At 48.4% G+C, this 26,418-nt stretch overlaps 1 protein-coding gene across 1 annotated transcript in view; it reads left to right on the top strand.

Annotated features, from left to right (window-relative positions):
• The window catches only part of IGDCC4 (immunoglobulin superfamily DCC subclass member 4), an 87,554-nt gene that overhangs the window by 32,242 nt on the left and 28,894 nt on the right, over positions 1-26,418 (top strand). Inside the window, exons 3-5 of the mRNA XM_036389898.1 lie at positions 4,385-4,526; positions 9,471-9,604; positions 25,548-25,682. Of these exons, the coding sequence (XP_036245791.1) occupies positions 4,385-4,526; positions 9,471-9,604; positions 25,548-25,682 (411 nt within the window). The remainder of the gene's footprint in view (positions 1-4,384; positions 4,527-9,470; positions 9,605-25,547; positions 25,683-26,418) is intronic.

The raw sequence follows: 26,418 nt of genomic DNA, 5'->3' as shown, positions 1-26,418 counted from the left end.
ACATTGATGAAGATTTGTTAAAGCTTTTAATTTAGCTTAAACATTTTGTGCAAGGGAGGTTGTAGAAAATTACAGTAATTGTGCCTGTCAGATGAAGACGTTTGCTGTGCCTGGAGGGAATGGGCCAGCATTGCATGGCTGCTGGCAAGGGAGCACGGGAGAGGTTTGGAGTGTTCCTGCACCTGGAGGGACAGGCCACAGCAGGAATTAACACACAGGATCTCTCATCATCCTCTCTCCACACGGACAGTGTGTCTTCTCTGTGGCGCCCTGCGGGTCTGGGATTTGAGCAATGTCAGACTAGGATTTGTTCTTACTTTAAGGATTTATTTTATAGATTCTATCCTATTTATTTTGTGAATTAGGGGCATAGGTGAGTGAAGGCCAGGGGCTGTAAGCAGAGCCATGCTGGGCAGAAAAACTTCCTGCAGATGAATGCACAGGCCCTGGACCATCCATGACTTTAGATGTGGATTTAGATGCTGATTTGGGTAGGTGGGGAGCTGGCTCCTGTGGAGAGCAGGAGCAATCCTGTGCTGCCATATGGCCCCGCAGACGAGTGCTGTGCTGGCTGTGCCTGCGCCGTGCCGGGGGGGCCGTAGCAAATTGCTCCCACCACTTTCTTAGCGTGTTCCCCTTCCAGCCCCAGCCTGTTCAGAGGTGAGTCATTCAGAGGGGGTAGCCTGGCTGGTGTATGAGATCTGAGTGGGGGCTGATGTTGCCCTCACCTTGGAAATGCCTCCTAATAATTGTAGAAGGTACAAAGAGGACGAGCACGCGGAGAGTCTGGGGGCAAAGCGCTGTGGGAGAGAGCAGCGAGCCCCTTTCAGAAGGCTGAATTCCTTGCATAGACTGCATTTTCTGCCTGGGGTGTAGTGTTGCTGGCTGGCAGCCTTTCCAAGCCCACAGCCTCCTGCATGGATCTCACTGCTGAGAGAGGGGGAGGGTGCCGTGTTTCACCATCCTGCAGTCACCCCTGGGCTCAGAGCTAAAAGCCTGGCACACACGGCTTGGCTCCAGCTGGGTTTAACATGTCAGTGGGGAGGGAGCTGCCTGCCCCTCTCCTGGAGGTGCAGAGCCCGGTGCTTTGGCTGTCGCTGAGGGCAATTTGCTGTAATGCTCTTCACCTTCTCACCTGCAGTGGGTAATTTTTACTGAGTGGCCTATTAAGGTGTTCAGGATAATCAGTGCAATGGGGCTGGGAGGTTTTGTGGCTCAGGATGGCTTTGCAAGCTAAATCTTAGCTGAGAAGTTGAAAATAATGTTGAGTATGTGTCGTCTTTGTCTGCCTTTTCCCCTCAAGCATCTCCTTTCGCTGCCTCCCTGTGGGAAAACCTCTCACTTTGCAGCACTTCTGCAGCAGCAGAATTCTTCTGCCCGGGATTTGTTTGTGGGAGGAGAACAGCCCCTCCAAGGATCCTGTGGCCCCAGGGTGAGCAGCGTGTTGGAGCCTGTCCTGCACTTGTTGTGACCTGCACGCACGTCCGTGCAGAGTGTCCAAGTGACAGGACCTGCTCTCCAGTCCTCTCCTCCCTTGCCTGATTCTTTTTCCTCCCAGCCCCAGCTGTTTGCAGCACAGCTCTGAGTCGCACTGGAGGTGCTGTATGTGTCCTGCCTCATCCATTCCACCCTGGTACTCCTGAGGATGAGAGGAGGAGCACAAGGGATCGCAGCATGCTGTAGTGTTGGCCCCAAGCTGGTGCAGATGCTTGTGGAGCAGTGATGAGCCCAGCCAGCAAGTCTGTCTCTGCCTGACCCTTTCAGGGCTGACATCCACAGGTCTTGCTCAGTGCTGCAACAAAGGAACTTTCTCACTTCTCTTGCTTTGATTTGGTGTTACTAAGATCCCAGTTGAAGTTCCCTGTCCTCTCCTTCACGGAGGACTCTGCAGGCTGCTTCTTTCAGAGCTTGCAGGGGTGATTTTTTCCAGCCCATCTCTATGACCACTATCCCTAACCTTGTGCTGTGAAAGGAATATGATGGAGCTGCTCTCAGCCTCTGAAGCCCACCCCAAGAGTTCTGAGATGGTTTGCTGGGCATTGCCATGGCAGAGCCCCCAGCCCCCACAGAGCTCTCAGCCTGCTGTGAGACAAAGCCATGGCTTTGCCAGGAGCTGTGACTCCCCTTGGGAAGTGTGGCTGTTCCTGTGTGCTCCAAGAGGGACACTGTGCTCCCTAATCAGGGGCACTGTTTGGTCACACTCCTCCACATCCTAGTGAGGTTCTGTCAGGGGTGCTTTTCTTGGCTTTTGAAGAGCCATTCCAGCACAGTGGGCAGATAGGGCTGGGTGGAGGTGAAGGGCAGGATTTGGTTCTCAGCTGGGAATTTAAAGCTTGCAGGACCAGGTCTGGCAGGTGATAGCCACGAATAACCAGGACAGGTTATTGCCTGATGAGCTAGGGAGCCCAGGAGGCTCTGTCACCTTTCGTACACCAAGCTGATGCCACTTAATAATGAGGAGCAGAGAGACAGGTGATGCTGTGTGAGGTGGAGGAAACAGAAATGCTAACAAATTTCATTTTTTAGGATTCCTGCCTCTCATCATGATCTTCCTGAGTACATGGCCCTCCAGAGCCTGCCAAAATATTCTCATTGACACCTGTAGGATGAGAAGATAATAATGGGAAAGAGGATTAAGGGTATCTGCTGTCAGGAGAAGGTTGCTTTGATGGTGCCATCCTGAATATGCACTGGCATTTGATGGATTTTCTTTTAAACTCTTGGATTCAGCAAGTTTTATTAACATGAGCTTAAAAGGTTTTGTAATTTGTAGAAATTACTCTGTGGTGAAGTGGTCTGCAGTGTATATTTGAGAATACTAAAGCAGTTGGCTGAATTAAGGCCTTACATATTAATGTATTTTCAAAATTTTCCAGAAAAACATTTTTCATTCCATTTGTATTGAATTGAAAAATGAAACGTGGCAGACAGCTGGTGGGAGAATTTGGTCTGTAGCTGCTGCGGAGAGCAATGAGTTGCTTGAAACATGTGATAACTATTTAAATTAAAGAAAAACACTAATGACAGCTGAGAATATGCTGAGGTTAAAATGGGTCATGCAAAAGCATTTCATTTTCCCAACTGTACATACTTTCTCAAGCTCACACTGCAATAAGGCATGTATATGTGTGCATGGATGTTTGTGTGTGTGAGAGATGCAAAGAAAAACTTCAAGTTTGGAGTCCTACAAAATCCTAAGCAATGATGGATGTTCTTGGAAAGTGGTGGTGAGACAAGCACATAATTGTGTTGGAGGGCCAGGAGGTCGCTCAGGGTCCTTCTGAGCACAGTGCTGTGCTCAGCCCAGCATTCAAGTGTGGTTTCTTGGCTGAAATTTATGTTTCTTGTTCCACATTTGGGGTTTCTGGCACTTGTGTTAGAGCATTGTTGGATGGATTTGTCCAGCAGGGTAGGTTTCACAGCAAAGACAGTTTAACAGAGATAGATAAAGCAGAAGCCATTTCTTCTGGGGGCTTTCTGCCCCCATCCAGGAGCCTGCATGAATATTCAAAACTCTGCCTGTGACTGAGATGCCTTCGGGTTATGCTGTTGGTAGGACAGATGCTGACAGCCCTGGGGGAGGATTTTTGCTGCAGGGTTTTGCTGTGTGCATGGAAAGGCTGGAAGAAGAGGCAGCTGTGGATTGTGGTCCAAGAGCAATTCCAAACCTTAGTGCTTTGTCTCCAAAGCAGTCCAGGCCTCTTTACTATGGAAAGACATATATAGAGAGAGGTGAGCCTTGGAGGGCAAACAAGTATCCTGGCATGTATGAAATCCACCCTCCTTTAGCAGGGTGTCTGGATTCCCTTGGTTGCCTCCCATCTGCTTGAAAAGGATGAAGTTGGTTTTTGCAGGTAGGAGGAGGAGGGTCAAAACTCTTATGAGCTCTGCCTCTGGTCTCCAGCACTGCCAGTCTGTGGGCAGTTGTTTTGTGTAACTTGACATCTAGCTTGCTCTTCCTCTTGCCTTGTTTTAATTTCCTGTGGCTGCAGGAATGCTGCAAGGCAAGGGGGAAACTCTCATCTCTGGGGTTGTGGCATTTCCCCTCTGTTTCTCATTCTGTGTCCTTCCCAAATGGAGCAAGTGAACATACAAGGAAGCAATTTAGGAAGGTAACTGCTGAAGCTGCCAAACTGCCTGTCTTTCTCTCACACTGTTGCCTTAAGGTAGAAAATGAGGCAAGAAGCAAATTTACACATTGAAACCTTTCAGTTACTGTTGTTAGGGTTGCTGAGGGTCTGTAGGAGCACAGGAAAGTGAGGAATTACATTTCAGACTGTCTTCAGGAGAGAAAAGCCTTTCTTAGCTCATACATCATGACAAGTTTGCATTTCTCAGCAGAAACACTGAGTTATTAACTTTCCTTCCCTTCTTCTTTCCCCAGCATTATCACGCTTTTTCCAGCAGCCGGAGTCGCAGACAGTGGAAGAAAATGGCATGGCCCGGTTTGAGTGCCGGATCGAGGGGCTGCCCTCCCCTGTCATCACCTGGGAGAAGGACCATGAAGCTGTTCCAGCAGAAGCCAGGTGATTCCCTGCTTGCTTTCTTGGGTCTGCTTGAAAAAGAGCAAAGCAAAACCTGGCCATTTAGGATGTGGAAATCATTCGATAAAATGGTAGAATGACAAGAGAAGTGATACCAGGTTTAGACCTGATAACTAATTGATATTAGAGGAGGTATTCAAGGGACTGAGGAAAAAAGGTCCATAAACATCTAAATAAAATGAACTTCCCCCCATATATTCAAACCACCAAGGGAAAAACAACACTTGATACTGTTCTAGTTATTACTGCTCATAACCTGCACCTTGCAAAGGCCTGTGTGTACCCAGGATGGGGCATGGCAAGGCATGGATGCTTTAGCTTGTCCTCTTGTGTGAAATGACATGGAATTTGTTGGGTTATTGGGGCTTGAGGTGAGGAGTATTGACCTGGACATGTCCAACTGAACTCCATTATGTGGATTTTCTTTGATTTTGGTTATGGTTTTAATGGGAGGTCTTTTCCTTTGTCTTACTCCCATGTTTAGACACCATCCAGTAAAAATGCTGAATTTTCTTTTTCTGGAGAAAAGAGGAGAGTCCTTTTCCTTCATGAAAGTCAGTTAGAGAGGAGGGGATAAACCATTAGCTGTTTGTCTGTAGACATCACTTCTGCAGGGGATCAGTAACTGAATTGTCCTTTAGTTCTTAAAAACTTCTTTTCTGTTCTTCAGAAAGAGGTGCTTCCCTCCTGGGGAAGTTAATCCAAGTGGCAGAAAAGGAAAAAAAGAGGAGGGTGTTGGGGGGGAAGTTTAGAAATACTTTTGAAGCAGTGGCTATTTCTATAAGAATACCCACTTATATCCTTGAGTCTGGAGTGTGGCATCTAAAAGTTCATAGGAGGCTGTTGAGAAGAAAATTAATAAAAAAGGAAGGAAAAAAACCCCAGGAAAATTAGGGATTGCAGGGAGAAGTGTGTCATAGATACAATGGCTTTTTAATGAGACAGCTCGATGGATATTGTGAAATTACTTGCTCAGAGATTGCTTTCATCACGGGCAGCCTGAAAATTGTTTTCCTTGTAAAAGCCAAGCCATAATCTCTATCTGCAGATCTTGCTTTTTAAATCATGTTCTAGCTAATATGCTTTTTCAGAAGGTTTTGCTTTTTTTGTTGTTGTCTAGTTGTTGTTGGATTTAATATAACCGGCTTTCGAAGGAATTAAGTGAATTCCAGGAAATGTTGGCCGCCAACCAGAACTCTCTGTTATCCTCCCTGCATTGTGCCTAAGGATGGGATCTCAGGCTGGCCTGATTACTGTGGGCTCCCTCCTGGGCACACTTGGGATGAGCCTGTGAAAATGCAACCCTTTGGCTGGGCAGGTGTCAGGGTGATGATTTCACACTCCAGAATAGCAGGGCTGGGAGGGTGTGCAAAGTCAGGCTCAGGGACTGGAGGTACAGCCCTGGAGTAGTGCTACATCAGTGTTTGTGATTTAAGAGGGATAGAATAATCATGTTAAACTCACATTGCTTTTCCCTTTTCTTGCTTTTCTTTTCCCTCTCTCTTTTCTTCCTTTCCCTCTCTTTTTAACTCTCCCCCCTCCACTTTTCTTTGTTGTTCTCACCTTTGGGCACTCTTTTCAGCCTTTGCCAGGATGCAGGTTCTAGCATGGTGCCACCTCAAAGGTACTGAGAGCTGATCTTAAAAAAGTATTTAAACAACCTACAGGGTACTAAAGTGCTGATTGGTGTTTTTGGAATACATTTCCTGTCCCTCTTCAGGAAAAAATTCTAAATTACCTATGTGATAAGGCACAGATTATTTTGCAGTTCTGTCTCACAGTGAGTAAACACAGTCTTAAATCTGCAGCAGCTGCTGAAAGGTGGCTCACAGGATTTCTCTTGATTGCAGTTGATTTGGGGTGTGTGCAACATCTCTTGGCATAATCTCTGGTTTATGTGCTGGCTGGGTTTCACATCAGGCTCCAAAATTCTGTTTATTTTCTCTAGAGCCAAGATGAGCACTTGCTGGGAACTGGAGGTCTTTGGAGGTCTGCGCAGCAAATCCATAACCTACAGACCACATGCTCTGCAATCACAGTATATTTGTCCACATCTTGGCTAAGTGAGGGTTTTATTTCTGTGTTGTGTCAGGAATGCCTTGACATGGCTCGTGTTCATGTACAGGACTCTGGAGCTGTCAGCAAAAGGGCTTCCAAACTGAGCCTGTAACTGAGCTGCAGGTTCCTCACTGTGCTCCTTTGGGCTGTCCTAGGCACCTTCAAAAGGCTGAAAGTAGGGTGTGCTGGCAGTTTACCAGGGAGAAGGTAAGAAAGGGAATAGGGCTGTTAATGCTGGGATATTCTCTGAGCTGTAGGGCTGCAGGGTTTGAGCGTGAGGCAGTGGCACTTGATTTCAGCTCTTGGGCACTGCCCTGGTGAGCAGCCCTGAGCCCCTCAGTGCTGTCAGGGAGGGGAAGAGCTCTGTGGGTGTGCCCTGCTGTTCTTGCTGCCTTTGGAGCCGTGGCAGTTGGCTCTGCTCTGAGTGTGCTGTCCTTCAGTGTAATCCAGGTAGGGACTTGCCTTTCGCCCCCATCAAGGCAACCTGAGATCCTGACACTGCAGCTATCAACAGCAAAACTCCTGGAACTGCCAAGGTTCCAGCGTTTCTATTGCTTCCAGGGCCTTTGTCTGTCTGTCCTTTAGCTTAATCCTTGGTGAAGGTGAGCAGACAAAGATTTTTGCTTTGTGTGGAAGAAAAGCTCTGACAACTGTCTGCTCTGAGTCATCAGGCAGATTTCCTTACAGGGAGCCTGGGGATGGAGCAAATGCCCTTGCAGGCTGCCTGAAGGCTTCTAGTTCAGGGCTGCTGGGACCCTGAAGAGCTGGAGGCTTTGTGAGCAGCTGGGAGAAATGGTGGATAGAGAAATCTGTTTTTCTTCCCTCCTTGCTTCCCCAGCAGAGCGATCCTCACTGCTGCCATGTTTTCCCAACAGGAAAACATGTATGGCAATGAGCAGACCTCTACCACTGGTACTGACGGGACTGTCTCAAGCTCTTTTGATGAAGTCTCTCCATTCAACTCCCTTGTTTCCAGCTCCTGCTGTCTTTAGAGACACAGTGGCTTTTTTTGTGCCCTCAAGAGAAGCTGGTCCTGAATGCCCTGGTGTAGTGACCCTGCTCTGAGAGAAGAAAGGCCAGAGACCAGAGGTCTGTCCTAGCCTCAGTGAATCTGTGATAGATTGCTGAAGTGTCTTTTTGTGGCTGGGAGATGCCTTGCCTGGTGTTTGAAATATGTTGATATTAATTACAGACTCAAATAGCAGATGCACGACAAAAATAAATATTATCGCAGTGGGAGGCTTTCCCTCTATGGAGCTGAGAGGATGCAAATATTTGTCATCCTTCTCCTGAGTCCTGATGAGGCATCCTGATGAGGGCTTTTGGGTATCACCTCCTCTGAGGTCTTTTGGAGCTTGATCCTGAGAAAAATGTCTTTGTGAGTAGCAGGAACGTGGCTTTAGGGATGTAAGGCATTGCATTTGTGTACGTGGGAAGCTTCAGCCTGTCTGTGTCCATGAATCAGGCTGTAGGATTGTTTCAGTGGAGACAGAATGGTCACTGGAGGAGCTCTTGTAGCTCTTCCTTCTTCATCAGCTGTGAAGGACAAGACGTGATGAGCTCAACTGCAGTAGCTGAGGTCCAGGATCGATGCAAGACTCACAGCAGGGATATTTGTCTCTGGAACAGACTGCTTAGGGCAAGGGAGGTGTTTCCATGAGTGCACATTTAGGATAAATGTCTGCAGGAGCAGGCATACCGTTGGTGACCATGGCTTGAATGCAGGATGAGTGACCTGTTAAGGTCTTTCTGGCTCCATGATCCTCGTTCATGGCACTCCAGCTGCCTCAGCACCTGGAGAACCACAGTTTGACTTACTGTGATCTTTGTGGATGGCAGGACTGGCATTCATGGTTATAACTTGCCTTTGTGCTGTTCCTGTGGAATAGCTGCTATCCCTCCCCTTAGCAATTGCCTTTGAATGTGTCCTCTTCATAATGAAGACTGATAACCCAGGGCTGCCTGTCAAACCTCGGCAGCTCTGTTTATAGAGGCTTGCAATTAAAAATGGATCTCATATATAATTAAAAAGGATCACGTAGGCTTTGCGCCTTGCATTCAAGAATAAAGAGGCTGCCATCTAGGAATCCAGGCAGAAAATGGAGATGCTGACAGCCTGCTCCTACTTTTATGCTAATTGCTAATCATCTGCTTTGTTCAGTGTAATGCAGCAAGGATTGTGTTCATGTCGTGAGCAATGTAGCCATTTCACTCTGTGGAAGTGTTTCTCAGTAACATCCCATGGGCAAATCAGAGGATACTGAATGCCCAGCTGTGAGTTTGTCACCTTGTGAAAGCCAGAAACATGTGGAAGAAGGAAAGGAGCAGAAATTATGTGGGTTCAGGTGGCTGTGTTGTGGCTGCTTTGGCCCATGGAAGTGCAGCTGTGTATCAACTGGTCCCTTTTCATGTACTTGAGCTGCAGCAAGAAAAAGATGATGTTCAGACTTCTTTGCAGTGTTTTTTTTGTCTGGCAACCAAACCTTTGTAAAAAGCAAGTGCTGAAACTGGCTGTAGCATATGCTCAAGCTTGGGGACATCTACAAATGTGTATGTAGAAGTGTGAGTGTGCAGAGTTGGTTTGTACTGGCCAGTTGGTTCGTGTCAGCAAAGTCCTGTTAGTCTGGTCTCCCAAAAGCAGCTTTTAAATTTGGAAGACTCCAAGGTGATGGATAGGTCTGTACCTACTGCTTTTGAGAACCACGGGTTGGGTTGCTCAGAGGTCTCCTGATCCCTTTCTGCTGTCATTACCAGGACCTGCACTTGAGAGATTTTTCGGGAGAAAAAGAAGGGATAAAAGGACTTTGGGGTGAGGAATATCTGGGGTAAGGCATAGCCTGTCTCACACTCTTCCTTTTGGTTACTCAGGTTTATAACTCTTCCCAATGGTGTCCTCCAAATCATGGATGTGCAGGAGAGCGATGCTGGGATTTACCACTGCGTGGCAACCAACGCCGCCCGAAAGCGCTACAGCAACGATGCCACCCTCAGCGTGGTGAAAGGTGAGGGAGGTGCTGCCAGCAGCCTCTTGGGCTGGGTACAGGTCTGCCAGGTAATCATTGTGTGTGGTGGGGGAGCTGGCCTCAAATACCAGTGACCATCTCCCCTCCTGCTGTGCTCTGCACGTGGCCAGCTTTGGTTAAAACTTGCAGAGAAGCATTTCATGGAAGGTTTCTCTTTGCTGGTGATGGGATAAGGAGACTGTGTTGGGAGGACTCCTTTGTGCTCTGGGGTGATTAGAAGGGATGAGGCAGCCCATTTGCTCCTTGGGGAGGGCAGCATCTTTGGTGGTGTTCTCTGCAGTGGCACTGGATAGCAAGAGAAGCAAGGACTGGCATGAACAGACAAAGGTGCTTCCCAGGCAAGCGAGAGAAATAGCTGGAGGCTGGAGTAGCTGGCAGGACAGTGTTTATCCAGGGTGCCCAGCACAGTCCAGAGGAGGCTGAGCACAGTGACATTCAACTTGTGTTCGGTGTCCATATTGCTGGTGCTCTGCTGAGCTCCAGAGATCTTTCTGTGGTATTTGGGAACAGCCCCAGCTGGGATTTCTCCTGGTGATACAGGCCTTTGGAGCAAAGCTTTGGCTGTGAGCTGTCCTTCACCTCCCAGTCTGGGCCTCAGCCTCTGAGTGCATTTTCCTTTGTAAGCCAAGAGTGCAGTGGGCAAGTCTGGACATGAGGACATAGCTGAGAGCCTGAGTGCAGTGGGGGTCTCCAGGCTCCAGCATCCTTCCCAGCATGCCTGGCTGCCTCCCCAGCTTTGTATCATCCTGTCCTGCAAATGGACAAGCTCACCAGGGCTGGGAGTCTGGCTAAGCTGTCCCTTCTCTCAGGACAGTGCCCCCTGCCACATCTGTCTCCTGTTCATGCTGACCCCAGTATCTTGCAGACAGCTTTAACCTTGAAAGCTCTGAAATCCTTCCCAGCCCCTTCCGTCTTTGTTTAGGATTGTGTTGCTTGGCATTCTGCTCCCAATGTATTTTCCCAGCGATGGCTTTGCTGTTTATCCATCAGCAGGGAGTGTAATTAACTGTGGAGCCTGAGAACACACCTCTGATCAATGGATTGTGTCATGGAGGTAATCTGGGTGGAATCTGCAGAGAATTCGTGAGCGGTTGAATGCTCTGTATCTAATTGCCAGCCACTGCCAGATCCTCTGTGTGTTTAATGAAGCTGGGAGCCTCGGGGAGCGCTTCCTATGGGCAGTTCCAGCTCCAGAGACAGCTCCTGTGCTGGCTCTGGTGTGCTATTGATAACTAATATCGATCAAGCTGCAAAGGTGAATTTGATGTCCTTGGCATCATAACTCATTCTGCATAATTGCATCTTGTAGCTCTGCAATGTTTAATCTGCTTTGCAAATGGAGGCAGTGGAAGAGGTTAAATGGGAAGCGTTCCTTCTGGAGCACCAGCCGGCCCGAGCAGATTTCTGCCTGGAGTTCTCACCCAAATCTCTCTTCTGCAGCACCACACCACCCGCTGGCTGCTAAAACAAATATGTGAGGTTGAGTTTTTCAGCAGATTGAGCTGATAGTGATGAAAAACATGCCTGTTAAATCTCTGGGGTTTTTTATAATTGGGGAGAAGTATCTCTGAGACAGATGGGAAACTGCAGTGACCTGTGCAGGCTGTAAACTCCTCCGTGAGTGACTGGCATGGTATTGATCCTTTTTTGTTTCAGCACTTCACCATCAGAGCACATTTTTGGATGCCTGGACTGGCTTGAGGAGTCTTTTCCTCCCTGTTCAGAAGCAGCTGATAATAGTTGGAGTTAACTGGTCAGGCAGAAATCCTTTCCTGATTGTGAAAAATAAAACCAAACTAAACCCAAACAAAGAATCCTAGGGGAAAAAAAAAAAAACCAAAATAAACTGAAAGACAGACAACAAAAGAACAATAGCCTGAAGTACAGTTACTTAGTGTTGCTTAATTGGAAATTTTAGGGACCAAACTCCTGTGTGTCTGCAGACAGGAGGGACTAAACTGCTTCTTCCCTCCCTGCTCCTGGCAAGGGACTCCTTTGTGCCAAGATAAGGTGACAGTCCAGCCTTTCAGTCCCACTGCACTGCCAGGGCCCATGGAAAAGGTTTGTGCAGTGGGACCTTGTGTCTCCTTATCTGCTGTCCCACTGGCAGCACTGGCAGTGCCGTATTATGATGCTGAAGGTTGTGCTCCTGGTAGATTTTGGGGTCTTGCTGGTGATAATGCAAATGCTTCCAAGGATCTGGTCTGGGAACATTTTGTGTTCATGCCTCTGCCTTCCAGACAGGGCTGGATTTGAACGAGCTGTGCATAGCTAAAGAATCAGTTTCCCTGTAGCTCTTCTGCCCAGTTGTCCTGTTCCTCCCCCTTCCCTCCCTGTTCCTTGTACGATGGCTGGGAATTGTTCCCTCTCCCTTATTAAAGGCCTTTTCCCAGTAAAAACAGCAATTAACATGACCTCTTTCTGTCATATCTGCACAGTCTAAAAACCCCAAAAGTGTCATTTCCCTGGGCAGTGTGACTTCCCTGTCTTGGGGGAATTTAGGCTGTGCTGTGTGTCCGTGGCTGAGCACATGCTGGCCGTGGCCAGGCAGGGCAGGCGGGGCTGCAGATGTTTTGGCTGTGCAGACTTCATGGTGCAAATTTCCAGACCTTCCCTGGGGAAGCGGCGTTTGGAGCTGGAAGGGAAGAGAGCAGACGGGACAGCGGGATGCGGTCACGCAGCCCTGAAACAGAGCCTGCTGCTGAAACAGGGATAGCTTGGGTTTTCCTCTTGGATCTCCACTGCTTCCCAGTGCACAGAGTGCTAAACACATCTGGCAGCTCTGTCCCTTCACCCCTCACCTGGACAGGTGATGAATGAACCCTGTGTCTCTCTCTGCCAAAAGGGTGTTAGGAGCTGGCTGTTGGATGCTTTCCCAGGCCCTGGCTGTGCATGCTGCCTTTCCTTGGGGTCAGCTGTGTCTGTTCCTTGTAGCTCCTTTTTCTGGAAGCAGGCTCTGGAGCCCTACTCTGAACTTGTAGATAAAGAACTAATTCCTTGTGTGTCCTGGTCGTGTTCCCAGGTTCTTGACATACACACAGAAGTGTTGCCATGCTTCATAAAGCAGCTCTCAAAGAAGAGTAGCAGAAGGGCTTGGGGAACGTGATGTGTGGTCTCAGCAGGTCACTTTGCCTGTCACTTCACTTTCCCCCTCCATGTCACGCACATGCCTGTTCTGTGTGTTTTCATGGGAATAGGGACTCCCTCTTGCTGTGTATTTGCCCCACAACTGGCACAATGTAGCACAAATAACAGTCAGAAGCTGTGCTGCTGCAAGAACAGTAGATTTATACAAAGATTTGATCTATTCTGTTTTTAAATGTCACAAGGAGTGTTGCTCCCCCTAATTTCCATTGCATCTTCCCCATTTAATGAATGCTGGGATCTCTTCTCCACAGCTAACCCAAATTTCACTTCCCTGCAATCCATCCTATTAGTTTTAGTTGCAAAGCATTGGGAATCTTGAAAAAATTGTCATTCCTCCTTATTTTTTTATCCCTTTGAGTATGTATAAGCAGTATGGTGTCTCCCAAGTGACCTAAAAATCTTGGCAATTTTAGTATAGAATAGTTTTTTTCCACTGGAGTGGGAGAAACAAATTTGAGATCCTGACCCCAGAGCTCCTTCATGAAGATCTCAGTGTTTGTGTCTTTTCATATTTATTGGTTATTGCAGAAGGATTGTCAAAGCATGGTCCTCGGAGCCAGGACTCCTTGCTTCTCTCTCCCTCTCTGTTGTTGGGCTGCAGAAGAGAATCAGTTCCTCAACTGGAAATTTCTGTAAAGAGGGATAATGTAATAAATAGCCTTGGAGTGGGTCAGTCTGGAGAATGATTATGGACATTTGGTGCTGGAGGGCATCTAGGGGCACATACAGAGAGAGGTGTGGGCATGTATCTCAGCGTGGGTGTGGGATTTCCCTCCTCGTGTCCTCCGGACCCTGTTCCTGGTCTGTGCATGTGGGGTGGCTGTGACTGCTGTGACATCTGTGGGAAAAACCTTTGCCTTAAACCAGATAGGCAAGAATCAGAATCTCCCTGTGCTGCAGTAATGCAGGAACTGGAGAACAGAGCAGGGTGGTGGGTGGAGGTCTGGGCTGAGCAACCACGGAGGAGTCTCCCAGCAGCTGAGCACATCCCCCGCGAGCTGGGATTTAGTGCCGTGTTATTAGAGATGACACTGCGAGATTGCCGTTGGCAGAACATCATTTACGCTGACAGTTGTAGCAGCTTGCTGCAGCAGTGTCCCAGGAAATGGATTTTTCAGCCAAATATTTGTATGAATGTGATAACAGGGACAGAGCTTGGAGGCTGCTGAAGCACCTTCAGTTTTTTTGTTCTTTTGGTGTTTGTGCTGCAGTGGCTTGCAGGTACCAACATAGAGCCTGGGATGGTTCCTGCTCCAGAGGGCTGTAGGAAAACAGAGCTCTTGACTGGGGTGAGCTTTAGGGATGGAGGGGAAGGTGGTGATGAAGTGAGCAACACTCGCAGTTGGCCACCACCTCGCAGAAACAGACGTGCTGTTACCACAAGTGGATTTTCAGTCCCTGCATGTGCGAATGACGTGCTGGATGCTGGCTTGGCACTCAGCCTGAGCCCTGGCCACGTGCTCTGCTCCCCTCGCGGCTTCCAGCACAGGTACTGGGCAGCCAGGGGACAGGGAACTTTGGATTTGGGTCAGTGCTGCTCTGGGCTGGCCTCCCTGACTGCAGCTGGGCATTGATCCTGTGTGTGCTGCCAGCGACAGTGAAGGGCAGCATTAACCAGAGCAGAGGGATGGTCCAACCTGGATTGGGGTGGTCTTCCTCCAGCAGGAACCCATTGCAGGGACAGCAGGGCCCTGTGTGGTTGAGGGAGTAGAGCTATCCACAGCTGTGTGTGGGCATGGCACACTTCTGGGAGGCATGAGCTGTAGGCATGTATAGGGAAAGAAAGTGTGGGGTGGGATAACACAATTACATTTTTGCTGTGAGTTGTTGGCATAATCAGCAAATGATGCACCACGTCTGGAGAAAGAGACATCCTGGTTCCAACCTGCAATTGCCGTGTTCCTGTACCATGTGCCTCCTGTGCAGGACATAGAACTGTCACTTTTCCCTCTCTCCTTTTATCATCCTTCTGTTTTCCTTTGCCCTCTGGTCTCTCACTTCACTAGCAGTTAAGCAGGGAACTTCACCTGACATCCCTCAGCCATGAGGACTCTGTTTATGAGTGTTTCACAGTTCTGGTTTCCTGGGGAGCAGGTATCTGAAGCTGTTTGCATAATGCATCTGATGGATTCTGTAAAACACTGTTGCTCCTGCCTGTGGCAGAAGGTGCTAAGCAAGCCATGGCAAGTGTGAATTCAGAGGATGGCAAGATCAAGGCGGAGGTACACAACACTTCCTGCTTAATAAATAGATCTTTAAAGCTAGAAGTGACCTTTTGCCTAACAAGCTGTAAACTTTAACTCCATCTCACTTTACTGAGCCTGTCACTGCTGGTGGGTTTCAAGCACGTGTGGAGCAGGATCGAGCCCATTGATATTGGGTGAAACTTGTGAAAGGCTGGTGCAGATGTGTGTCAGGCACGCATCCAACCACACAGCTCTGCTTGGCTGGGGTTCCTACAGGGCCAAGATGCATCACACCCCTCACATCGCCGAGGGAAAACTGCTCATAGCTCCAGTGTCAGCAGCCTGCTCTGGGAGCCCAAGGGGAGTTCCAGCTCAGCTGTCTGTGAAGTTCCGTGGGGCTATGATGTGCCACACTCCTGACAGCTCCAACAGCCCGCAGTGACAGAGGGTTTGATACAAAATACAGAGCCCTCACCTCCCATTAAGCACAACAGCTAAGCCTGGGGATGGCACCGAAGTGAGTGGCAACAGAGGTGTCAAGGATAATAGAGCAGAACAAGAGATGTAGGGCTGGGAATAGGTGAGCTGTTTCCAGGTCCTAAGGGGAAACTGCTCTAATCCACATGCAGTGGTAGCTGTGCATGACGTTTAGAGCTGTCAGATGTGGCCAGGTTCCTGTATTACTCTGCCTTCAGCTCCTGCAGATGAGGGATGTCTGGATTCAGGCATGGTTTATGGTCCTCTGGTGTTCTCCACATGCATTCCTATCTAATTCAGGTCTGCTGCACTTTTGAGGCTTCCTAAAATAACAGCTGGTGTTTGGTTAGGCTTGGACTGAAGCACAGTTTAAGTGGTAGGCTCCATTTAGTTCTCCTCTGAGTCCTTTGGTGGTGGTGCAATCCTGTGGTGCATCAGCACATCTGCACTACAGGGATCACACCTAGCCTGCCCTGGAGGATGTGGGACAGGCTGTGACTGTGTGGAGAGGCTGGAAAGGAGCTAGGAATAGAGACCATAATTAGGTCAGCAGCTTGCAGTGGGCTGTGGGACAGGAAGGTTGATGTGGTTGGGCTCCTGATGACACTAGTTAATTATTAATCATTGGTGTTACAGCTGTGCCTCAGCAGCTCTCGGAGGTCAAGGGCTGGCGGTGCCCTCCGGCACCGACAGCATCCAGCAGCTGGAGTGGGGATGTTGGAAGCGTCTGGAGGCATCGCAAAGCTCATGGGGGTGTCAAATCCCATCACTTTTGATACAGGACAGACATGTCCCTGTCTCCAAGACCCACCAGTACCTACAGGGGTGCTGAGGAACAGGAGTGGGAGGAGTGGGCCTGGGTCACAGGGGAGGCTGAGTCAGGAGCAGTGCTGGGCTGCTCTGAGCCCTCACTTGGATATCTTGGATGCTAGGGATTGCTCAGAACACATCTGGGAGTTTGCCTTCAGTATCAGAGGTGTTCTTGCCCATCTCTGTTTCTGGTGCAGCCAGGGGGCAATGCCAGCCGAGTGGATTGTGGACAAGAATGAGGAGCAGGAAGAGAGAGGAAGGATGGGATAAGGAGGGGAAGGTGGTGCTATCAAACACTGTCTTGATGCACAGCCTTACATCAGGGTTCTCTGTGGCACCCAGCAAGTGTCCAGGCAAAGGGTTCTGACAGAATCTGTGGACATCAGCAATGATCTTTCCCCATGGAAAGCCAGCTTTTCTTCCGGACTTTTCCTAGAAAAACAGATTTGCATTGTCCTGAGTGAATGCAGATGCATCCATCTGCTTTTAGTTCTCTCCCTTCCAAGTTGGCAGTCTCAGTTTGCTGCCAGACTGTTTTACTGTGGGCTCCCGGAGTGTTGTGTGTTCACAGCGTCACTTGTGGGAAGCATTCTGTGTACCTGGCATCAGGGAGAGCCCTCTGCAAGATCCCTTCCCAAAATGTTCCTCTTTTCAAAGCTGCTCAGGACAGTGGATGGCTGCTCTGGCAGAGGGAATGGGGCAGACCAGGAGCCATGGTCACAGAGGAAGCAGGTTGTGCCCTCCTGCACGGGCCAGAGCCTCCAGCCTCATCGCTCTCTGCTGTCGCTGCATGTGCCTGAATTGCAGATGGATCTGATATTACAAATAAATCTGAATTGCAAATAGTTCTGATGAAATAGGTGTCAGCCCCTGGGAAACATCAGCCTCAGAGCACAAGGAGGAAGTGACTGGAGTGAAATGGCTCCAGTCACTGAGGCAAGGTGAGTAAGGAGGAGTTTCAGGGTGACTTGTGAGACAGAATGGTCTTCTGTTGACCATGTCTCTGTGTCATTGCTCTGCAAGAGGTAAAAAAATAGGACTTATGGCTTTTTTTTTTCTCCTTGGAGGTTCCTCATGTATCATTCTGGAAAGTGGTGTGCTGCCCTAGGATAATGACAGAGAGAGCTGGTATAATGATGGTTAAAAAGGCATGAGGGTGTTCCCACCGAATCCCAGAGGCTGGCAACTTATGTCCCCAGGGCTGTCTCATGTTTACTGATTTGGGGGGTGTTTATATTTAAATCATGGATACTGTGGCTTTTGTTAAGGGTCTTCTGATGCTCTCTGGCTATTACTTTTGCATCTTCACTTCTGTGAATAGCTGTGTTGTGAACTGTGAGCAGATGGAGTCCCAGAGATGCTGAGAGATGTACCCAGAGCAGCACAGTGGGTTAGTGACAAAGACCATGGGAGACTGTCTTGAGCCACTGGACCAGAAGCTGGGACATCATCCTGACTGGTTGTCAGCCATGGGGCATTCCTGGTATACTGAGGAAGTTCCTGTTGCAGTCATGACTTTACAAAACAGCCTCTTGCAGTCCTTGTTTTTCTAGTCACTGGGTTTGGCAGCTGCATGGGAATGGCTGGAGCTTGCAGTGCTTTAAGGGCTCAGCCTGAGCAACATAAGCTGTCTGGGTCTTAGGGTTAGGGCAGGGAGGCTGCTCTGTTCTCCACACAAAGACTCTGAGGTACCTCTGCTCCTTTCTTCTCTTCTTGTTGGCCTCTCACCTGATCTATACACTGAGTAACTTTCTTATAGGGAATTTGTTTGCACAAAAGTCTGTGAAAACGTGCCAAGACAGACTTATTAATCAGTAGTTACTATCTAAAGTGATGACACTGTCTATGCTGCCCCAACACAGTTTTTCTGTTAGGTCTCAGCATCCACTGTGCCCTGAGCTGGAGTTTCCTATTGCCTCTGCCACATTCCAGCTCCATGGGCTGCTGCTTCTGCCTCCCAGAAACTCTCTGTGATGCATCTTCAGGCTTCTGAGGACTGAGATGCCTGAAGGCCTGAGGTGTGCCACCCTTTTGGCTGTGGCAGGAGCCAGAAGAGCCCCAGCTCTCGGAGCTCTGTGCAGCTGCCGGCACAGCCCCTCCTGTTTATTTTGCCTGGCTCCGGCTCGGAGCGGTGCAAATGGAGGCGCTTCCAAGCGCTCTGGGGAAGCGAGCAGGAATGCGTCGTGCAGTCTGGCTGGCTCCCGTCCCTTTTGGCGTGATCAGGAGCGGTTCCAAATGCGTGTACGCAAACAGAGAGCCAATGTTGACAGCTTTACAAGAGCTGGAGTGGTGGGCAAAGCACACTCCGACTGCTTTGCAGCACAGCTAAGTGTACCCTGGACGTACAAAACTCCATAGCCTGAAGGATCAAGGACTTGGGGAGTGGGGAAAGAGCCCCCCTAAAAATCCAAGGCAATTTCTGGAAACCTGCCACTCTTCCTGGGCTTCTGGTTACAGAGAGTTCAGGGTGTCAGCTTGTGGCTGAACTAGTACATTAGTGGATTTAATTTCTGAGCTGAAATCTGTCAGCTGTATAAAGAAGTTGAGAGGAATGAAAGAGGACTGCCTGATGGCCCCTTTGCTTGTCTGGACTGGGATCCATGTGTTCCCTCCCAGGGCTTCCAGACACAGACGTGGAACTGGGGAAATGTTGCACAGGCTGTTTCTCAAGACAAATGAGAAGCTGTTCCTAGAGCAGCTTCTCCTGCCACGCTCTGTGGAGAGACCCCAGAAGCTGTGGCAGGTGGTGATCTGAGGAGTACATCCAGGTAGTAAATGGAAAGTCCTCGTCCAAACTAATGAATCTCTCTGCATCTTTTTTTAATCAGAGGAGTGTATTTAATCTGTTACATTCTCTGTTTTTCACATACATGCAAACAGCAGAGGAGCAAGTTTAGTAATGTGTAGGTTGGACCATATATTTTAGGATCTGTTTGCTGAATTATTTCTTGGGGGATTTTGGGATCGTAGTTTGAGATACAAGTGCTGTGTGTGCAGGTCTTTTAATAGCACTGAAAAATGATTGAACTTCTGTGTTTTAATCCACCGTGTTTCTTTGTGTGCTGCTTTAAAGATGACAGGATGTCACTGCTCTGCTGCAGCACCATCTTAGTAAGGAGGAAGAGAGACTCCAAAGAGAAACATTGCACAACATGGAGATAAATTCTTCCCTGTTCAGCTTTTCAGTTCAATGTTTGCATTGACAAATGCATAATTGCTTACAAAACATTTGGAAGACATGAGGTAAAAGACAATAAAAAACTGATTTATTGAGCTTATCTGTACTGTTGGGCAGAAATAACCTGTTACTCCAATACACCGAACAGTGGAAGCCAACTTGCTTTTCAGCCTCCCTGGATGACTTGTGTGCTGACCCAGACACTCCACAGGTGCCTGGGAAGGGAAAGGAAAGGAGCATTTCTGTGAGCACTGGTGCTGACACATTGTACTGGGACAACCTCTGCAGTCCCAGTACCAAACCATTGTCCTTGCTGTGGTTTCTGCTGAGGCACACACCTAAAAGATCCTGTAAGGCTTGGGGACCAAAGGCTGCAGAGAACGAGTTCTGAGAGCACTAAAGTTGAGGAATTGAGTCCATAGCCTTGTAACCACCAAAAGTCATCCCATGCCTTCAATGACAGGAAAACTTGGATCCAAGCTGCCACAGGCACTGATATAGCAAAGGTGGGAGAAAAACTCCAAAAAGTAAATGGTAAGTTTCAGAAAGGATATGTGCTTGCATTTGGGGATAAGAGGAGGCAGTTTTTGACTTAGGACACTTGGGAACACCTGATTTAGGGTGTTAAAAGGGCACCACTCACCTTCTCTAGTCGCTTATGAAAACTCCCTTCTCCCAGTTCTTTTTGCTTTCCTGTTAACAAAGCTGTGCCTTGCCATTTTCAGGTTAGAACAGTTAGAAAATAAGAAATGCCTATTGCTAAACATGCTCAGGTGTGAGATCTGACATTGTTTATATTGCCCTGGAAGCAAATATTCCATGTGTTTGGATACAACTGGGCAAGAGTCTTGCCTAGAGATTTTACATGCTGGTTATCCTGTCCTGAAGTAGAAATAAATTACAGATAAATTTCCAGGGCAGTGTAAAGGGAGGAGAAAGGCAGGTCTGAAGGATGTTTTTCTCCTCCACAGTTGCTGTCAGCTTCTTTCCTAACAGTCCAGGAGGTCTGTGAGTTATCCAGGAAAAGGGAGAGAGCTGGGGAGTGGGACTAGGACCTGCTCTGCAAACACAGCGCCCACATTTTTGAAGGTGTGTGCTTTGCAATGGGTAATTTGCTCCCCTATTGTCTGCAGAATAACAGCAGTGACAGCATTGACTTTCTCTAATGAACAGCTGCTCAGTGCTAGGATCCATTCCCGGAGGAGGCTCGCAGGGATGAATAAGGTTTCATGCTCCTCCTCCAGAGAGGGTGAGAAAGTTTGCAGAACAGAAGATTGTTGCTTGATTGTCAGAGATCTCCAAATCTTGACCTGCTGACAGCTGAGAGCTGAATGTGTTGCCATGCTAGTCATGTTTAACCTTGCAGCACTTTTGCCAAGGCAGGGTGTTCATGGAATCGGGAGAGAGGTGTTAGTTCCCATCTAAGAAGTCGTCCTCTTGTCACTGCAAACGACCATCACAAATTGGCTGAACAAAAAGCATTTTCCTCCTGTTGCACTGCCTGAATTCTTTGCTGATACTCTGCACTAACAAGAGCAGGGAGGCGGGAGAGGATCACTGTTGAATTATGGATGCATTAGAGGCAGAGCCAAGTTATGAACTCTTGGAGATGGAAGTCACTGATGGATATTATAACTCAAGCCATAAGCTCAAATAAACATTCTGAGCTTTGTCCCAATCAGCTCCCCCTGGTGCCTCCCTTGACATCCCTGCTCAGAGTTCACCTTCACTGTGAAATGACACAATTGGATTTGTGGAGATTGTGCAGCCTCAGGAGTGTGCTGAGGTGTGTCTGGCCACTCACTCACTCACTCACTCACAGGTTCCCACAGGCTCCCCTCCCTACCTCCTTTTCAATTTATAACACACAACATCATAAATGCTTTGTTATATTTCCTCTGTGCCTGCCCTGAACCCAGGCACTGAGGGATGCCTGTGAGAGCAGTGGTACAACAAAGTGGAGCACCCAGGTTTGGCCTGACTCCCCTGTCTCATGATAGGAAAGTAGAAAAACACATAAACTGAGAAGTCTTGTGTAGTGAGTCATTTGGAAACAGTAAACTGCAGGTGATATTCTGATCAGTAAGTCTGGGCTCTTGGCCTGTGGTAGCACCTTTGTTGTCTCTCTGTGCAGGGGTTAACAAACTGTGCAGGAAGAGGACTGCCTTTTCAAACTCTTTCAGTGCACTGAGAATTTCCCTCAGTTCTGTGCACTGCTCACAGTGATCCCAGAGCCATTCTTGGCACCCCATATGTGAAAAGAGGGTAAAATTGATCCAGCTGATTCAGAAGGGCAGAAAGTTCACAAAGGCCTCAGTGATGGAGAGTTTTGATGTGAGTCCATGGGTTGTGCCTTGGGCTGTGCAAAGCTTTTGCCTGGAGCAGCTCTGCTGCTTGGAGAGACAAAACAAAGCTGGCAGAGTGGGAGAAATCTCAAAGCCCAAGTTTTAAATAGCAGCTCTGTGAAAGCTCTTCATGCCCCAGAGCAGCCAGCATGGCGCAGGTGCATTCAGTGACCTGTTTTGTTCAGGCAGTGAAAGATGTCTTGGAAACTGCAGCTCTTTTTTTCTTTTGGTTCTGACAATTCCCTCTTGACCTGAAATTATCTTAATGGCAGTGGAGACAAAAAGCCTCATGTTGGCTTTACTCTCCAATGTGTGTTGGAATCCCCTCTGTGGAAGTTTCCCTGGTTAGCTGAATACTGTTCTTGGGAACTCCTCACTGAAACACAGTTTGTGGGGGTGAACTTGTGATCCATTGTGTCCAACCAGCCTAGAGAGGTGGCAAGGGGAAAATGTGCTCCAAAGGGGCTCAGTTTGAAGAGAAACTTGACTTGTGGACTTGCTCTGAGACATCCACAATGGAATACAAAGCTGGAGAGAAAAGTGTTTGTGCAAGAAGTGTAAGGGGCATTCATCCATGCACACACCCAGGAATGCACTGAGAAAGCAAGCAGAACTGTTTATGTTTGTAATATAATTTTCAGTAATAATCAGATATGGGGCCTGGACTAATATATTTTCCCGATAGTTTTTCAAGGCTGAAACTAAGGTAAAACCTCTCTCCTATTGACTGACAGCACTACCAGGCAGCTGCCAGGGACCAAGTGATACAGGACAAGTGCCTTCAGGTGAAGCTTCTATAACCTGTAAAGTGCTTTTGCCAGTCAATACCTGGGGCCATGCACCTGATGGAGCAGATGAGTGTTTAAGTCAGGTTTGAGCAGCTTTCTCTCTTTCTCTGCTCTAAGGCTGGTAGAGAAAGCTGCTTGGAAATCTGGCAGGGAATATATTACCATCTGGCTGGTGTTATTTCTTTTTACTCTAGATTTATTTTTTCCCCAAGCAGTGCAGAAAAAGACAGCTTTTTGCACACAGATGTGCCTCAGCCATGTCCTGCCCAGCAGGTATGTGGCAGCCAGTGGTGCTGGGTAAAGAATCTCACTCCCAGGGCAGGATGGACATCCTACCATGGATATTCCTGCTCCCAGGATATGTGGTGTCAGCTGCTGCCCTGCTCCTTTTCTTCAGAAGCTGCCATGGCCCTGCAGGCAGTGATTCGTGTCCAGGGTGGGCATATTGGGCTTGCTGAGTCCTGTGCAGGGTGAGCTGAGCCTGAGCCTGGGCTGTGTCAAGGTGTGTGACCACATCCAGCCCTGCTAAGCACAGAGCAGCTCCTCACCTGGCTCCTTTGCAGCACTTTCCCCAGCTCACTCATCACAACTTACTGGGTTCTCCAGTGTCTTTCCAGCACTGTGGTCTTCCCTTGAATGGCAGCTGTAAAGCCCTTTGCCTTTGTTTCTGATACTCTTTCATGTGTTTCCTTCCACATCCTGGCTGGAAAGCTCCTTCTCCTTGTTCTTTCTCTGACATTGCCTCATCCCTGTGTGCCGTGTGGGGTGTTCACCTCGCATTAACAATGTGCAGAGCAGCCTCACCCATCTAGCTGGGCCTCACTGAACTCCCTGTGCTTAGTTCTTGTGCAGGACTAATGATTACTTGTGGATTTCAGGGCTTTGTTGAACTAGAGCTGGAGTTAAAAGAAGGCTGCTGTTGCGGAGAGCCTTGAGTTTCTCTGATCCTTGAGCTTATGTGCCTGAGGTGGAAGCTGTCATGCCAGTTTTTGCATTAAGCCCATTTTCTGTCTCAGTAGTTCAGAGTGACCAGGATTTTGATCTGATTGTCAGTGACTTCTCAGAATCCATATCTGCTGAGTTTTCTTCCTGTCCCTATGCTGTTTCCCAAGTTGTCCTGCTGCAGCCAGGTGTGCTGGCTGTGAGGCTGAAGGTGTCTGTGGATGTGGACGATGGGAGCAGCAATGGATGTGATGGAGCAAAGCCCTGGCCAGCCCAGGAGGAGACTGGGTTTGCCTGTCCACACCAACCCCTCTGTGTAGGGTACTCATTTCACTGGAAGGAGGACAGCTGGCTTGGCTCTTCCCTGCCCCAGGGCAGCTCCTCTTGCTGCTGTTTGCCCAGGGCTGGGATTGCAGGTCAGCGTGGTCCGGCCACTGCCCCAGGTCAGGCACTGTGGGTGCTCCTCGGTCTCTGCTTCCATCTGCTGGACAAGCACTGGCTCCTGCTCACTCCTGGTTTCCCTTGGTGCCTCAGGGATTCTGCTGGCTCCTCTTGACCGTGCTCACATAATTCTAGAGATGGAAATCCCTTTCACGCACGTATGGGCTGCGAGAACATTTCAGCCTGGAACCAATGCTTTGGCAAGACTGCCCTGCCTAGATTGACTGGCACTGAGCCTGGGGCTGAGCTGAGCACAGCGCATTCTGTGCAGCCCTCTGTGGCCTCCTGCCATGCAGGCAGCTCTGCCTGTGAGGCTGAAGCTCCTCTGGTTTATATCCCCAAGGAATTCAGATATGAGTGAATTGTTTGGATGCTGCATGAATGGCCAGTGAGGGTCTCCAGAAGTGACCAGAGCAGGTGGTACAGGATAGCATGTAAAGAAACTGGGCAGGGAGGACATGGTGCTTTCCTTGGACATCTCCTTCAGCATCTGACAATCAGGGTCCCAGTCAGAGTATCCCAGTCAGGAGCATTTTGGACTGGGGACTGCAATGAGACCATATTTAACAGTCCTGGTAAATATGTCCTTTTAGAGCTTGTCTGAATCTCTTGGGTTTTGAACTCTGCAGCATCTTGATACACTGAGTTCAGAAAGGTCCTGCTTTTATTTGTTTGAGACCTACTGCCAGTAACTTTCATTGCAGGCCTAATTGTTACTGGCACTATGTGACTCCTCTACAGTTATTTCTCCCTTCATGAGGACAACAACAAAAGTGTCCCCCAGAGTTAGAGGTATTTGAGAGAGCTGGAGGAACTAGCGAGGGTCATGAACACTCTGGTCTGCTCAAGAGTGCTCCGGTTGTTTTCATCTGACAACAGAAATTTGGCTGCTGCAAAGGCATTTCCTTAACCTTCCCTTAACCTCTGCTCAGCAGTGGGCAGGCACAGGCAGAAGTTTCATTTCAAGCAGAATATCCCCATCCCATTCTCAAGGCATTGTGCAATGCAGCTTGGAGACCTTCCTGTAAACCTTGCTTGATTTAGGTGTTGGCTCTGGGTCTGTGCACGTACAAGCTACACAGCACTGTCTCCTCCAGATGTGGGATAACTGATCAGTCTTTGTGCTGTCAGGTGAAGGCCAGGACGCAGCCATGACCTCTCTGTGTTGCAGTTTACAGTCCAGCATCTGGCTATTAAAATTGCTTTAGCCAAGTGACTGGATCCTTTCTGAGCTGCTCCAGTGCTTTGGCAGGGTGAGTGTTGGTGTTGCTCTGTTTGAGGACAGCGGTGTCTTGTTTCAAACATCCATGTAGCAACAGTTCATGACGGTGTTGGGCTGAAATTCTGCTTGTTTTCCATGTGAAAATCCTGTTATTAGAAGCCATATGATTAGAGTAAATTTTGCTGGGCAGATTGTTTGTTTCTTTAGTAAAAATTCTGTAGTCATATAAAAGCAAGACATGTTTTTCTCCCCAAGCTGGGCCCGAGCCATTTCCACACATGAGACTGCCCAGGGAAGCACAGCTAGGGAGCCAGGACTGTATTCTTTTTTTCCTGGGAACTTTGCATCTTGGAAGGACAGATTTTTTTTTTAATTTTTGATATTAGGTTCCCAGGCAGCAGGAGGAGATGTCACCATTGTCGCTGCTCCGGAGAACACCACGGTGGTGGCTGGGGAGAGTGTGGTGATGGAGTGCATGGCAGCTGCTGATCCCACCCCCTTTGTCTCCTGGATACGACAAGGTGAGTATGAGGGACAGACTAAACTTCTGTTATCCATAGGAACCTGTAGATACTACATTCTAAAAATCTATTAAGAGTGGAAAAATCTAGGACAGGAAGGGTGCTTGTAACGTCGATACCTAATGACACAGGTGGTGGCGTAGTGTGGGGTGTCCTTGCTAAAGTGGAATTATTAATTAAATCTTGAAGGTTACAAAGCACACAATTCAATTTATAGTTGTTTCACCTATGCCTGGATGCCTTTTGATCTAAATTAGTCTTTTTCATGTGAACTGGAGCAGTAAAGGTCATGAGATGGGGTCAGGTGCCACTCCTCCCCGGGCTCCAAGGTTACTGGGGATTCTGTGGAATCTGCCATTGCACTGGAGAAATAGCTTGTATTTTGCAGCATTATAAAACTTGATAAAATCTGTTAATCCTTGGAGTGACTGGGACTGTTACTGGGAGGCTTTTGTTGAATGGAGGGATTGAGGAGCTGCTTAGGTCTCGTCAGAGGTGTATGAATGAGCTGGGCTGGCAGATGTTACCCAGGGCTGATAGCCAAAGTCATGAGTTGGATGCCAGTGTCACTTCACTGAGAATCACATCCATCAGATGTGTTTCAGAGGCTCTGACTGAAGACATTCTCAGCTCAGAGGTTGATTCTCCCCTAGAAAAGGCATTCAGTCATTTTCATAAATCCAGGTCACAATTTAAGAGTCCTCTCCCCTGTAGCCATTTATTGTGGTTGGTTTTC

This window comes from Molothrus ater, chromosome 13, assembly GCF_012460135.2.
Source record: "Molothrus ater isolate BHLD 08-10-18 breed brown headed cowbird chromosome 13, BPBGC_Mater_1.1, whole genome shotgun sequence".
Taxonomy (NCBI): Eukaryota; Metazoa; Chordata; class Aves; order Passeriformes; family Icteridae; genus Molothrus; species Molothrus ater.
Note: the sequence above shows the minus strand (reverse complement) of the source record. Positions and strands in the feature narration are given on the sequence as shown.